The following is a 13,047-nucleotide window of genomic DNA, read 5'->3' as shown; positions in this document are numbered from 1 at the left end:
CAAATGTGTGATACAATTACAAGCCCATGCACTTCATAAAAATCTTAACTTAAAATTGTTAAGGAACAAAATTTTAAATAAATCATATACATAAGTTTCTGGGTATTCAAGTGGACTGGTTACTCTGGAGGAGTATTATTTGCAACATATGGGCAGAAGAATTGACATTTTCATGTGATCATTTCTTTATCTCTTTTCCTCCTCCACTCCACACCTTCTGAAGATAAATCATAGATGAATAACTCTAAGGATTAAGTCCTAGACATAAGCTCATAGTGGAATCCAGAATTTCACTTTCCTTTGTCTATGAATTTATAGTACATCTTTTTATAGTTACTAAAAAAAATAAAATAAATTAGACATTTTAAAAATGTAGCCAGTATAACTATTTTGAAAAATGTCATTTATCACTTCAATTTGCTGACAATATTAATATATGTCCACTTAAATTCTTTGTCAAGAAATCAATTACAAGGCAATTCTTATAATTCCTGACTGTCATTGAATATTAATGCCTCTTGTACAAAAGTTAGGTATTTCTATGTAATGAAACTGCTGAAGGAATCAAAGAAAACCTGCAACAAATTAACAACATGAAATAAATATTATAGATAGTATTTAAAAGGCACACAAATACTTCAAACACATACAGTTTCAAATCTTTATTGTTTTAAAATTCTACATGTCTTTTACAATTACAATAATTTGTTACTTAAATGACTCTTGTATGGTTAATGTACAATGAGTTTTTTCCTGAAACTCAACCATGAAATACAATTTCATCAATATGATTTCTCTAAATAGATTAATACAAGATTTCTGTTTTGTTGGGAAGAACAAGTGCTTCACTTTGAACAAACGGCACAGGTATCTTCCCTTCAGAATCTGTGATCAATCCATCGAAAGTGCTTTTGAAGATTGCAGATCTAACTGTGACCGATTTTCAAAATCGGTCAATCAAATTACAAGGTTTTTTTAACATTTAAGAGCATTTTCATGTAATGAAACAAGTTGCAGTAGTTATTTTTATTCATCTACTGAGGCAAACTCATGTTGAAGAAAAATTATATGATTATCTGCATGCAATGAACACTCCTCTTTAAATAGTTGATGAATTTTACACATATAAAGAATCTGTTAAAGAGTGCAAGTACTTTGATAATGATTTCACAAAAGGACGTATGCTGGTAATAATGGTAACTAACATTTAACATCTAAATACAAGCTAATGTATATTTAACAGGCAATTAACATGGCTAACAAACCATGTTTCATGTGGCTGCCCTTTGAGAAAATGAACTCATTTGGTCCACACTCCTGAAGTTATCTGGGTAAAAAATTGGAACAGTTAGGGCCAGAGTTTTTGATGAAATTCTTTTTTTCTAAAATGTGACCTGTTAAAAAGTAAAAGCAGTACATCAATGACGTATCTTGTCACATGACCTCAGTATAAAAAGATGGCCTGGTATTTAGAGCAATGAACTGAAGACAAGTCAAAAAAGAATGGAGACAGAATGAACTAAACTTTTGTTGTGTTATACTTTCTTGTTCCATGGTACTGCTTTCACTCTGTAGAATTTTGTACCCAAAGGAACTTTGAATCTGTTTTGTGCCTACGAAAAAAAAAATCAAATTGCATTAGAAATATGGGATTATTCCTCTGTTTTTTATATTTAAGCAGAAACTGATTCCCACCCCTCAACATTCGCAACACCCTTTGGAGCCTGGCAAGGTTCTGGACACTACAGACACAAATCTACCCAAGCCACTGCTCGCTCATTCTTTTTTCTAGTTCCCCTTGTCTTGCTATTCATTGACTAAAAACCACAACAGGAATGGCAGAACCTAGGGCAATGTTCAAATCACTCATTATGCAGAGAGCACTTTTCACAATCATTACAAACATTAAAACTGATTTTCTTCTCTATTAATTTTATCAGATGATTTTCTACTCCTATTTCCTTACCTTTTTTGCCTGGCAATATTCCTTTTCCATCACTTTTCCTAGCACCCAAGGTCTCCTAGATGCACCTGAAGCTAAAGAGACAATATATTTATTATTTTGGATAATCAACTACAGGTAACAGGATATTACATTCAATATGGTTAAAGATTATTTGCTAAAATGATTTAATTGAAAGTAGAAAATCTTAAAAAAACCTTTTTTAATAAATTAAAAAAAATAAACAAGTTCAGATGTCAAGACAGGTCACTGGCATTTTCAAACAAAAGAATTGATTTTTCAGCTTAAATTTTGTTTTAAAAGTTAATGTTAAAGAAGACAAAAGGACATCAAAACTGAAATTCATTTAATGATTTAAAATTATTCTAGTCAACCCAGCTTGACATTTTGGTCTTATTTAAGGTCAGAATTTCTTAAATTATTTCAAAGGATAGATAGTCGTAGAAGCATAGAATGGTTTGGGTTGGAAGGGACCTTAAAGATCATCTAGTTCCAACCCCCCTGCTGCGGGCAGGGACACCCTCCACCAGACCACGTTGCCCAAAGCCCCATCCAGCCTGGTCTTAAACACTTCCAGGGAGGGGGCATCCACGACCTCTCTGGGCAACCTGTTCCAGTGCCTCACCACCCTCACAGTAAAGAATTTCTTCCTAACATCTAATCTAAATCGCCCCTCCTTCAGCTTAAACCCATTACCCCTTGTCCTGTAGTCTTCTGTACTCAGCTATTATTGCCCTTACTGAAACATTTGATTATTTTTCTGCATTAGTCATAGAAATTAGTTACTCATAAATAATAATTTTAAAGCCCTGCAATTCTGCTAGTTTTGGTTGCAGTCTTCTGAAAGTACCCAGTACTGTTTGGAAAGGAGAAAAGTGAAAAACCTCAGTAATAACCTGACAGGTCAAAAGAGCAACAGTGGGCATAAATACACTTTCAGCTTGCATTTGTTTCTGTAACAGTACGAAAACGCGTATTTATCTTGTATTCCAAGAAATTATATCCATTTTATTAGATTTGCTCTTTTCTAACTATTACTAACCATGGCATGAAGAAAACATCAAATCATACGGAAGGAACACCTCACACATGCTCTGCATAATACTAAAATCAATGCTTTTCTAAGCATGACTAATTATGAGATACTGTATCTAGTAACTAGAACATGAGTCACTCAAGAATCAGAGTTTGAAATTTTAATCCTATCCTTCATGATTAAACTGGCTATTGATAATGGAGCAGATTCTGTTCTACTCCACACTCCTACAAATCAGTGCAAAGTATTCATATCCCCACAACTAATATTTAAATTACTTAAGAGTTTTTTTTTATTTACTTGGCTGACAGACTTCATTGATCTAACAAAGATAGTGAGAAAGATGCAAGGTTTTTTCCCTTACATTTGCACATGAAAACTTCCATATGTGAAAGATGAGGGACAACACAGAAACCACGCAGTCCTCAACCAATTCCAGTGCTGTCATAGCATTCTAAGTGCTCTTAATGTAGGCAGAGACAACCTACGATAGCCTAAATCCCTGACACTTAATACTGTAGGTGGATCTATGCAGAATTATTAACTTGATATGTACATGTTGGTGCAAAAGGTCAGATTGTGATTCTAGCTTGTATCAGAAACAGTGTGGCCAGCAGGACGAGGGAAGTGATCGTCCCCCTGGACTCAGCACTGGTGAGGCTGCACCTCGAGTGCTGGGTTCAGTGTTGGGTCCCTCGCTACAAGAAAGACATTGAGGGGCTGGAGCGTGTCCAGAGAAGGGCAACGAAGCTGGGGAAGGGTCCAGAGCACAAGTGTTATGAGGAGTGGCTGAGGGAACTGGGGTTGTTTAGCCTGGAGAAAAGGAGGCTGAGGGGAGACCTGATCACTCCCTGAAACTCCCTGAAAGGAGGTTGTGGCCAGGGCGGTGTTGGTCTCTTCTCCCAAGTAACAAGGGATAGGACAAGAGGAAACGACCTAAAGTTGTGCCAGGGGAGGTTTAGATGGGATATTAGGAAAAATTTCTTCACCGGAAGGGTTATCAATCATTGGAACAGGCTGCCCAGGGAAGTGGTTGAGTCACCATCCCCAGAGGTATTGAAATGATGTGTAAATGTGATGGTTAGGGACATGGTTTAGTGGTGGACTTGGCAGTGCTAGGTTAACAGTTGAACTTGATGATCTTAAAGGTCTCTTCCAACCAAAATGATTCGAGGATTTAGATGCAAGATTTTGGCAGCCCTTATAATAATTTGCAGTACCCTAGGTCCACACCAATTTTAATCTATCACAAATACTATTAGTGTTCTGGGTTTCATTTTCCCCACTTCCCTGATGCAGAAATAGAATCAAGACAAGGTTTTCTGAAGCTAGAAACAAATGTGTTCCTAAAGCAAATGGTAAGTCTTCATGTTTGTTTTATGTGCAGTTTTCTCAAATTTGAGACTAACTCTGGTTAGCAAGTGGTAAGGAACAGAGCAAGCTAAGTCCATTTGAAAACAGACAGGTCAGTGAATTGTGTACTCAGAGTAATATACAAACTGACATGGCTTTTACCTTACATATGTAAGCCAACAGTAAGAAAATCAATCATGTGCCAGTCATGTATGTACTACTAATACCATAGTTCAGAATGTATTACATCTGGGAGACAGGCATTCGTCCCGTAGGTTTGGCAGAACACACATTGCACAGATCCTTCAGCAGTCTCAGAATTTAGTTAGAGCTTGGTGGTCTTCTGGAGACTACACAATTATTTCAGAGCTATCATCTTTCATCATAACTGAAATCTACAGTGAGTCTGCTCATTGAAAGTAAGTTGACAGCTTCTGACATGCAATAACATACAGAAACTAACTGATAAATTAGAATTAATACAAAATTTCCTTTGGATGGATGTTTCCACAAAAAAGTTGGGAGCATGAGTGGGTTTGCAAAAAATACTACATGTGACAGTCATATAAATGTCTTTCAACTATTTCATGTAGCACATAGTTTAGTGCAAAGCATTGTTATTTTTCCTCATTTAAAAAAGATTAATACTTCAATTTAACTAAGTTTACATAGCTGCCAAAACCAGCCAACCACCAACATGAAGACTAAGGGAAGAAAAATACCAAATGTGCCATCAACCTGAACATAAGCAAGACATACAGAAACTGTTCTCTGAAAACTTATAAGCCCTGCTAAACACCATTTAAATTGGGTGGAAAAAAATTATCACCCAAAACAGTGCTTGCAAATCCCCATATACTATGGTCTACATTTTGTTATTTCAGACATGTATTTGGGTTCATAAATTTCAGTCACTTTGCAGAAGATGAGCCACAAAGAGAACAAATTTTATCCAATCTTCAAAGAACATCATAAAATCATATATTAAAAAATAAGAACGGAGCATGCAGTTTTGACATAAATGTTACCTTGAGTTTTGTATTTACTTTCGTCATCAAAAAAGGCATCGAAAACATAAATCCACATAAAAATAGGCCTGAGACCTACACAATTATATGTTATTATTCATGCTACTGAATAGCTAAGCAGTCTGATGGGAACGTTTTCCCCATCGACATGTTAACATATGCTGTGTGCGTACAAAATTGACATTTTTTGTTTTTTACAGTTTAATTTGAAGATGCAGATATTTTTCCCTATTTTTCCAAAATATCAACATCTATATACATTTTTGATTTAAAGTGGTCTCCCTTGAAAAATGTTTAGCATCAATACAAATAGCAAAAGCTAAAGACAGCTATCTACATATTACATGTTTCTTGTATTTATCACATATATTTATAAAATTACTTACTAAGTGTTAGAGTATTATTTGTAGGAGGAAATAATAATTGGAATTAATCTGACACTTACCACACTCACCTGGTTTGAGATCCAGTGCAGCAAGAGATTCTGAGTGCAAAAAATACAAGGTTGGACTAACAGTAAACAACACATAGTTGTCATGCCTTTCGTCCAAGATAATGAGAACCAAATCGCCAACCTGAAAACTGGGGCAAAAAACAACAACTAAGGAACTCAGCTAAAAAAAGTATAGAAGCTTCAAACTTCAGTAATTACTCTACAATTTTTTCCCCGAGTATTGCACATATTGAGACTTAGTTGAACAGCACCACAGATGTTTCTATTTGTTATGCCAACTCATATACATTTTGTATTTTCTGAAGTCAACAAAACATTTCTTTTTAAACAGTTTTGGAAGTGTTTTTCTACATGCATCAGCTCAAGTTTTTTTCAAAAGAACTAACAGTTTTGCTTTAAAATATAAACAGAAGTACTTACCAAAATATTAACATTTAAATTTTGTATTATTTTTATTCACCAATACCTATGGTAATCATCATTATAGCAGTGTTTACAAACACTCTTTTGATGTCTTGAACTCAAGTCAATTTGAACACAGAAAAATACAGCAGAACATTTATTTAGCTATTCAATCTTAAAATTTTAAGCACACAGGACAAAGGATGAAATGTTCAGCTGTGATCACAGGGTTAAAAGCAAAAGAAACATCATGGTGACTTCACATAAAAAAATTTCAAAAATTTATTTCTTCCTGACCCAGGATAACACAAGAAGCTACCAAGGTCTCATGCCAAGTTTCAGTAATAGAATTCAGAGAATTTTTTGCGTCTCCAACTTCTGCTTCACCGTGCAAATGTGTTGGAAGTTATTTACTCATTAATGAAATGAAGTCTAAAATAGCTACAATTAAGCATTAGACCATGAGACAGCTCTAAGAATAAATATTGCTACTACTCTGGGGATGGTGGAAGGAAGTGGCAAAGAAAGGGAAAAATGTTTTCCATAAAAGGAGACTGCAGATATATAGTCAGAGATAAATAGGTAAATCTAGAGAGAAATTCAGCTCATCATCTTTAAAGTTCACTTTCAGATTAGACAAACAATACTCCAAGCTTTTCTGCCTGGACTTACTATGATGACAGACTATACTGACTTAAAGACATCTCTATTGGACAGATGAATTCTTCTTTCACAGCATTTTCTTCACAAAGACCACCAAGAGAGTTGCCAGAATATTCAGATGCTTACGGGAAAAGCCGATTCTGTATATACTGACTTTGTTGCAACACCATTTGGTGTAATTCAGAAAACATTAAAGGAATAATCTGTGTTGGTTCTCTTTCAAAAAAGATTTTTTATATTACTCAATATCAGACTGATATTATTACTGAGTATTATTACTTAAGAACGGCTGTCTGTAGATTTCATATTTTACAAGAATTAATACTTCTTTTTCCCGCAACAATTCCATAAACAGCTGCTAACAGATTGATAATATCTAACGAAATATTTGAGTTAATTTCATTTCATTCTGTCAAGGTAAGCCAAAAATTTTGAAGACTTCAGGAAAGTAAAACTTCTCTTCAAATATAATGGAACACTACTGTACTGGTTTTGGCTGGAATAGAGTTAATTTTCTTCATAGTGGCTGGTATGGGGCTGTGTTTTGGATTTGGGCTGGAAACAGTGTTGATAACACAGGGATGATGTTGTTACTGCTGAGCCGTGCTCACACAGAGCCAAGGCCTCTTCTGCTTCTCACACTACCAGCGAGTAGGCTGGGGGTGCACAAGGAATTGGGAGGGGACACAGCCGGGACAGCTGACCCCAATTGACCAAAGGGATGTTCCATACCATATGATGTCACACTCAACATATAAAACTGAGGGAAGAAGGAAGGGGGTGATGTTTCGAGTAACGGTGTTTGTCTTCCCAAGTAACTTACACATGATGGAGCCCTGCTGTCCTGGAGATGGCTGAGCACCTGCCTGCTGATGGGAAGCGGTGAATGAATTCTGCGCTTGCGTGCATGGCTTTTGTTTTCCCTATTAAACTGTCTTTATCTCAGCCCACAAGTTCTCACTTTCACTCTTCTGATTCTCTCCCCCATCCTATTGGGGTGGGGAGTGACTGAGTGGCTGTGTGGTGCTTAGCTGCTGGCTGGGGTTAAACCACGACAACTACTCATATTATTCAGGGTGAACAGAATTCCTTCTACTTTTTCTTAGCATGATTTCCAGACAGTTACAGATAAACAAAATGTAATCTGAAAGAAAACTCTGGGACAATTCCAGAAATCCCATGAGGTATTACCCATACGAACTGTGTCAAGAAAGGCACAGATTTCAAGCGAGCTAGCAGCATACAGAATTCAGAGGCTTCAAAGGCCTTTCTTTTTTTTAAAAAAAAAAAAAAGCACTTATAAAGGTTGATTTATGCCCAACTGGGATGGTTCAATATCTGATGGCTAAACTATAGGGATTACCTATATATCTTTTCACCACAGAGCAAGTATAGAAAAATTGTTACATTCTTTAACTACATATTTATTTAACTATATATTATTATTGAAGGCATATCCATCTGTGAAAAATTAACCTGTACTTACTCTCTAATTGCTATTTTTTCAGAATGTCTTGAAGATACTGATGACATGCTCTGGGACATCTATAAAAAAAAAGAAAAGCTATAAAGTATTGGCAAGCTATGATGAAATGTACATGTAACAATATGGTTAAGATAAAACATTATTGATTTCAAACAGCATTTATTCTTGCAGATTTTATATTCACTCAAGAAAACAGCATACCTTTCTGTCATCCTGTTCTGTAGCAGGTTTGGTGGTTGTTTGTGGGTTTGGTGGTTTGCTTTTGTTTGGCTTGTTTTTGTTGTTTGGGGTTTTTTTAGCTACCTTTAATTATGTATTCTCATACATAACCAACCTCTCCCTCATTAAAACTGAGAAGTGCTTTCCAAATCAGCGTTAGTGAAGATCTGTTCTGAGCACACACAAGAGCTATGATGTATCTGCGCACTTTAACACAGAAGCCACTGGCATTCTAAAAAAGGCTAACAGTGAGACACTGAAGGTTAAACATGTTTATTGCAATTAAACTCTGGATGTTGAACTCAATATGGTCACTCAGTTTTACTAAAGACTGTCACATAATCTAAGGTTTACTGTAATAGAGCAGCACTCCCTGGAATAAAACTGCAGTCAAATTTACTAAGACTGATATCTCAACTATGTAAGGTTTTGGACATAATTCTTCTCTCCTGTATACATGATATTTGCCTTTAAATCTGTTTAAATTAATTAATACTGGCACATGAAGCACAGAACAGTAGGGGTTGGAAGGGACCTCTGGAGATCATCTAGTCCAACCCCCCTGCTCAAGCAGGATCACCCAGAGCAGGTTGCACAGGATCGTGTCCAGGCGGGTTTTGAATCTCTCCAGAGAAGGAGACTCCACAACCTCTCTGGGCAGCCTGTGCCAGTGCTCGGTCACCCTCAAAGAACCAACTTCAATAGAATAAACTACATCTCAAAATGGATACAAATGTGTATACTTTCTACAGTAACTGAGAGAATAAGAAATTAAACCGGGTAACACTACTTTGTATCTACAAAGGGATACATAGCCCACATAAAGACAAGTAGACAGAGAAGCTGATCTTATGTAAATGTATCCATGTCATTACCCTTTGGTAATTTCCCTTCAGAAGACAATTCATAATTGCCCTGCAGAAACTCTGACTAAAGGTCTTGCATTTTTTACACAGGTTCCTAGTTCCTGGACCATTTATACGTGCTATTATAATCTAGATTACTCATACTTGAAGTTTAGCACATGATTTTTCAGCTGTAACTCAAATATTGTTACCTACAGAATATTTCCTATTGTCAGTCTTCCCCCCTACTTCCCCAGAAACAATATCAGCCTGTCTTAAGAGTTTGAAGCGTATTCACAACTCGTTTTCTACCTTTCTTCAAAGAATGAGTCCAAATTGAATATAGTACAACACAAAAAGCTCTCAACTTCTGATGATGCTTTCAGCAGTTTTCTTTATGGGGTCCAACTTCAGATCAATTTTTTCTTTTTTTTTTTGTTAAGAGACTACACTTTGACTTACTCACATTGTACTTTCCTTTCTTGAAAAAGTTGCAGCTAACATGGGAGTTGTCAAATGCATATAATTCACTTAGATTATTCACAAAAGTGTTTGAGAGGTCTCTTCAGATGTTAAGACCAAAGCTTTTCTTACTGTTTTTTTAAACTGGAGTAAGTGTAAATTAAAAAGCTTGATTTCTGTATTTTTCATTAATTTCTAACTTTAAGAAAAACAGAACAAATTAAAATGTTAAGAATATTTCCATTAAAACTCAGTAAATAATGTTTTATGAGTAGAGTTCTAATAGCCTTTACACTGAAAAAAGGTTCCCTTTCTCAATAATTCATATAAAATAACAAAAATCCTGTAATAACAGTCCTGAAATTAAAAGGAGCTCTTGTCATCTTTTATTTCTTGCAGAGGTAACTCACAAGTTTTGCTGCAAAAGCCAGTGACCTGAAAAGATTTTTTTATTTTTTTTTTACTGTGCAGAATCCCTTCTGGGTTCCTTATCTGAAAGAATAACTATCAATATTTAAGTGTTGATGTATATTTCAGTTTTAGAAGTGTATTGGGAATAAGGAGGGAAGTAATATGAAGAAACAAGAAATAAAAATAATTTATTTCATTTATGAAATAACATTCATAAGTGAAGAATTGAAAAATTTATGTTCCTATGTCCATTTAGAAAGCAATTTTAAATTGCTTTAGACACCAATGAGCTACCCATTTCTCCTATATGGCTTGGTATTAATTATAACAACAAAAAGAATTTTATGTGTTTTGTACACCACCATGTTTTCTTCAATTTCATTTTACTCTGAGATGACAAGGAAACCTACAGAGATGTTTAGAAGACTGTGCAGTGTGTTTTGAATTTTATTGTTAAAACTACACTGAAATATCTGTTGGGTACTTCGCTGACATTCTGAATTAAAAAAAAAAATCCTTTTATAAAATATGCTTTTAAATGTCTTGCAACCCTTTCTTATGCCCTGCACTAGCAGGATTATTATGTAGAGGTTTTAATGCGGAATGGAAAATGTTTAAAAAAATTGCAATTTCATACCTGAATATGTAGTAGGAGTAAATTATATAGTAAATTTCAATCCTATCCCAGACAGAAAAATGGCAGCTCCTACTGGAGAAACTTATCAACCTCTTTTGCTATCAAATGTAACTTGCAACTACACAAATATAATTTCCTACCAAAGCCCTAGGTATCAGCTGTCACTTAAATAAAGTGAGATCTCCATGGCCAGTCCAACCAATAAACTACCAAAGGACGTGTCTGTTGCCCATACACACAGTAATTTTTTAAGACTTAAGATTGAGACCTGCTAGCAACGATGAACTGTCAATAAATAAAAGGAGAATTCATAGAACAGGAATCAAGGGAACTCTGTCACTATATTCTTTTTCCTTCCATAGGCATTGAGTACTATTTGAGTATTTAAGATGTCTGTTTGTATTTCCAGTTGCTAGGCAGAATTAGTTTCAGACCTTATAAAAAAGACAAGCATGGTTTTCCAAAACCAATCTCTAAATTATTGCTAACACTCCTAATTATGCTTAATGTGCAGGCATATTTACTTTTTTGTAAAATGGCCTTCAACCTACTGTTGTTGAAGACCTGAGCCACAGCACCACTGAAATGAACTTCTGCCCCAAGACTGGATGGTCTGTATTCTTGGGAAGAAGCTTTTCTCTCTCCAGTCCTGTGAATCTTTTCCATGAGAAGACTGCTAAGTTGAGGTGCCTCTGAAGGGTTACCAGGTTACCTATTTGTCACTTGCTTTAACACTTAAAACATCTTTGAAGTTAATAAAAACATATTTTTAGATTTTTACAAACTTAACATTTGTGAGCTTTTCTTATTTTTTCATGAGACTTAAAACATGCATTGCACAAATACTTACCAATCTTTGATTTAATCTCTTATTTTCCTCTTCCTTCAACTGCAAAGTCTGAAAGAAAATCTTATCTGATTAACTAATATACCTTATACAATATAAACATTTAAAAAAAAAATTGATACAACCAGAGCCAGACTACTTATACAATATACATATTTACTACAGCTTTGTTTTAAAATACCAGAACATCTTTTGAACAAAGTCACGTAAAAAAATTTGAAGTCTAGCAATTACTACAGTGCTACAAAACCCACTGCTAAGCTAAGCTTATCTCCATACTCAACCTTCTCCTTAAGTTAGAAAAACATTTCACTCGTAGAACAGCAAAAGAAATGTAATATTTTACTATTTTGTAACTTCTACCCGTGACAAATCCTTTGTAAGCAGATGACAGAACAAAACATGTAAGTGCTCCTAATCAGAACCACCCAGCCGCTTGCATCATACAGTGCCACAATCCATTAACAGAAAACATTTATGTTCTCTAACTAACCACAGATTTTAGTCTAAGTGATCCTAGAAAGCTGAAAGTTAAACTCCATCTTTTTTTTTTTTTTACTTTTTTTTTTTTAAGGTCAACTTTGAAAAGGCAAGAAAAAGGCAACTGGAATCCAGACGGATATGACTAGACAGTTAAAAATTACGTGTCTCTGAAAGATTCCAGTGTAACTACTAAGGGTTGATCTAGCCTTTTACCAAGAGTAACCACTTTTATTTCATCAAAAAGGTTCAATTACTCAGTATACATTGAAAGCCACGCTCAAAATAAAAGTTGTAACAGAAGTGAAAATTTAAGGTATGTATTTGGGAGAAGCAGGGGGGTGAGGTATAAACTTACTATTCTAGTCTGTAGGAGCATGACGATTACTTCAGAAAATTGTAATTTTAAGCACATTCATTACAAGTGTTATTTCACTTTTTACAGAAACAATACTGTCAAGACTATAATGCACCACAGGTAGAATTAAAATGATCTCAGTAATAGCAGCCTAAAAGCAGAAATTACCCATTTCCAAGAGAAACAGGTAAATCAATCTTAATTCCTGTCCAGCTGCTTTGGATGCCTTAATTTGAAAACTTAATCAAAACTATTTTTGGTAGAGAAATTCCCTAGATTAATGACCTGTCACTGCTAAGAAATCTCACACCTTCAGTCACATTGAGCCTACATAAACAGAATAAACAAACTTTAAGCTAGGTCAAGAATAAGTATAATATATTAATACTTATTTTGAATTACT

The 13,047-nt window shown here is 35.1% G+C and overlaps 1 protein-coding gene across 4 annotated transcripts in view; it reads right to left on the bottom strand.

Annotated features, from left to right (window-relative positions):
* Window positions 1-647: 647 nt before the first annotated feature.
* RB1CC1 (RB1 inducible coiled-coil 1) overlaps window positions 648-13,047 on the bottom strand; it is a 78,558-nt gene continuing 66,158 nt past the window's right edge. For 3 of the 4 annotated variants that reach the window (XM_054814112.1, XM_054814115.1, XM_054814116.1), the window contains 5 exons: window positions 11,810-11,857; window positions 8,386-8,444; window positions 5,826-5,962; window positions 1,967-2,037; window positions 648-1,613 (listed from right to left, as the gene is read on the bottom strand). In XM_054814112.1, the coding sequence (XP_054670087.1) occupies window positions 1,536-1,613; window positions 1,967-2,037; window positions 5,826-5,962; window positions 8,386-8,444; window positions 11,810-11,857 (393 nt within the window). In that variant the 3' untranslated portion in view covers window positions 648-1,535. The remainder of the gene's footprint in view (window positions 1,614-1,966; window positions 2,038-5,825; window positions 5,963-8,385; window positions 8,445-11,809; window positions 11,858-13,047) is intronic. The other variant, XM_054814113.1, reaches the window with a different exon arrangement.

Source organism: Grus americana, chromosome 2 (genome assembly GCF_028858705.1).
Source record: "Grus americana isolate bGruAme1 chromosome 2, bGruAme1.mat, whole genome shotgun sequence".
NCBI classification, from domain to species: Eukaryota; Metazoa; Chordata; class Aves; order Gruiformes; family Gruidae; genus Grus; species Grus americana.
Note: the sequence above shows the minus strand (reverse complement) of the source record. Positions and strands in the feature narration are given on the sequence as shown.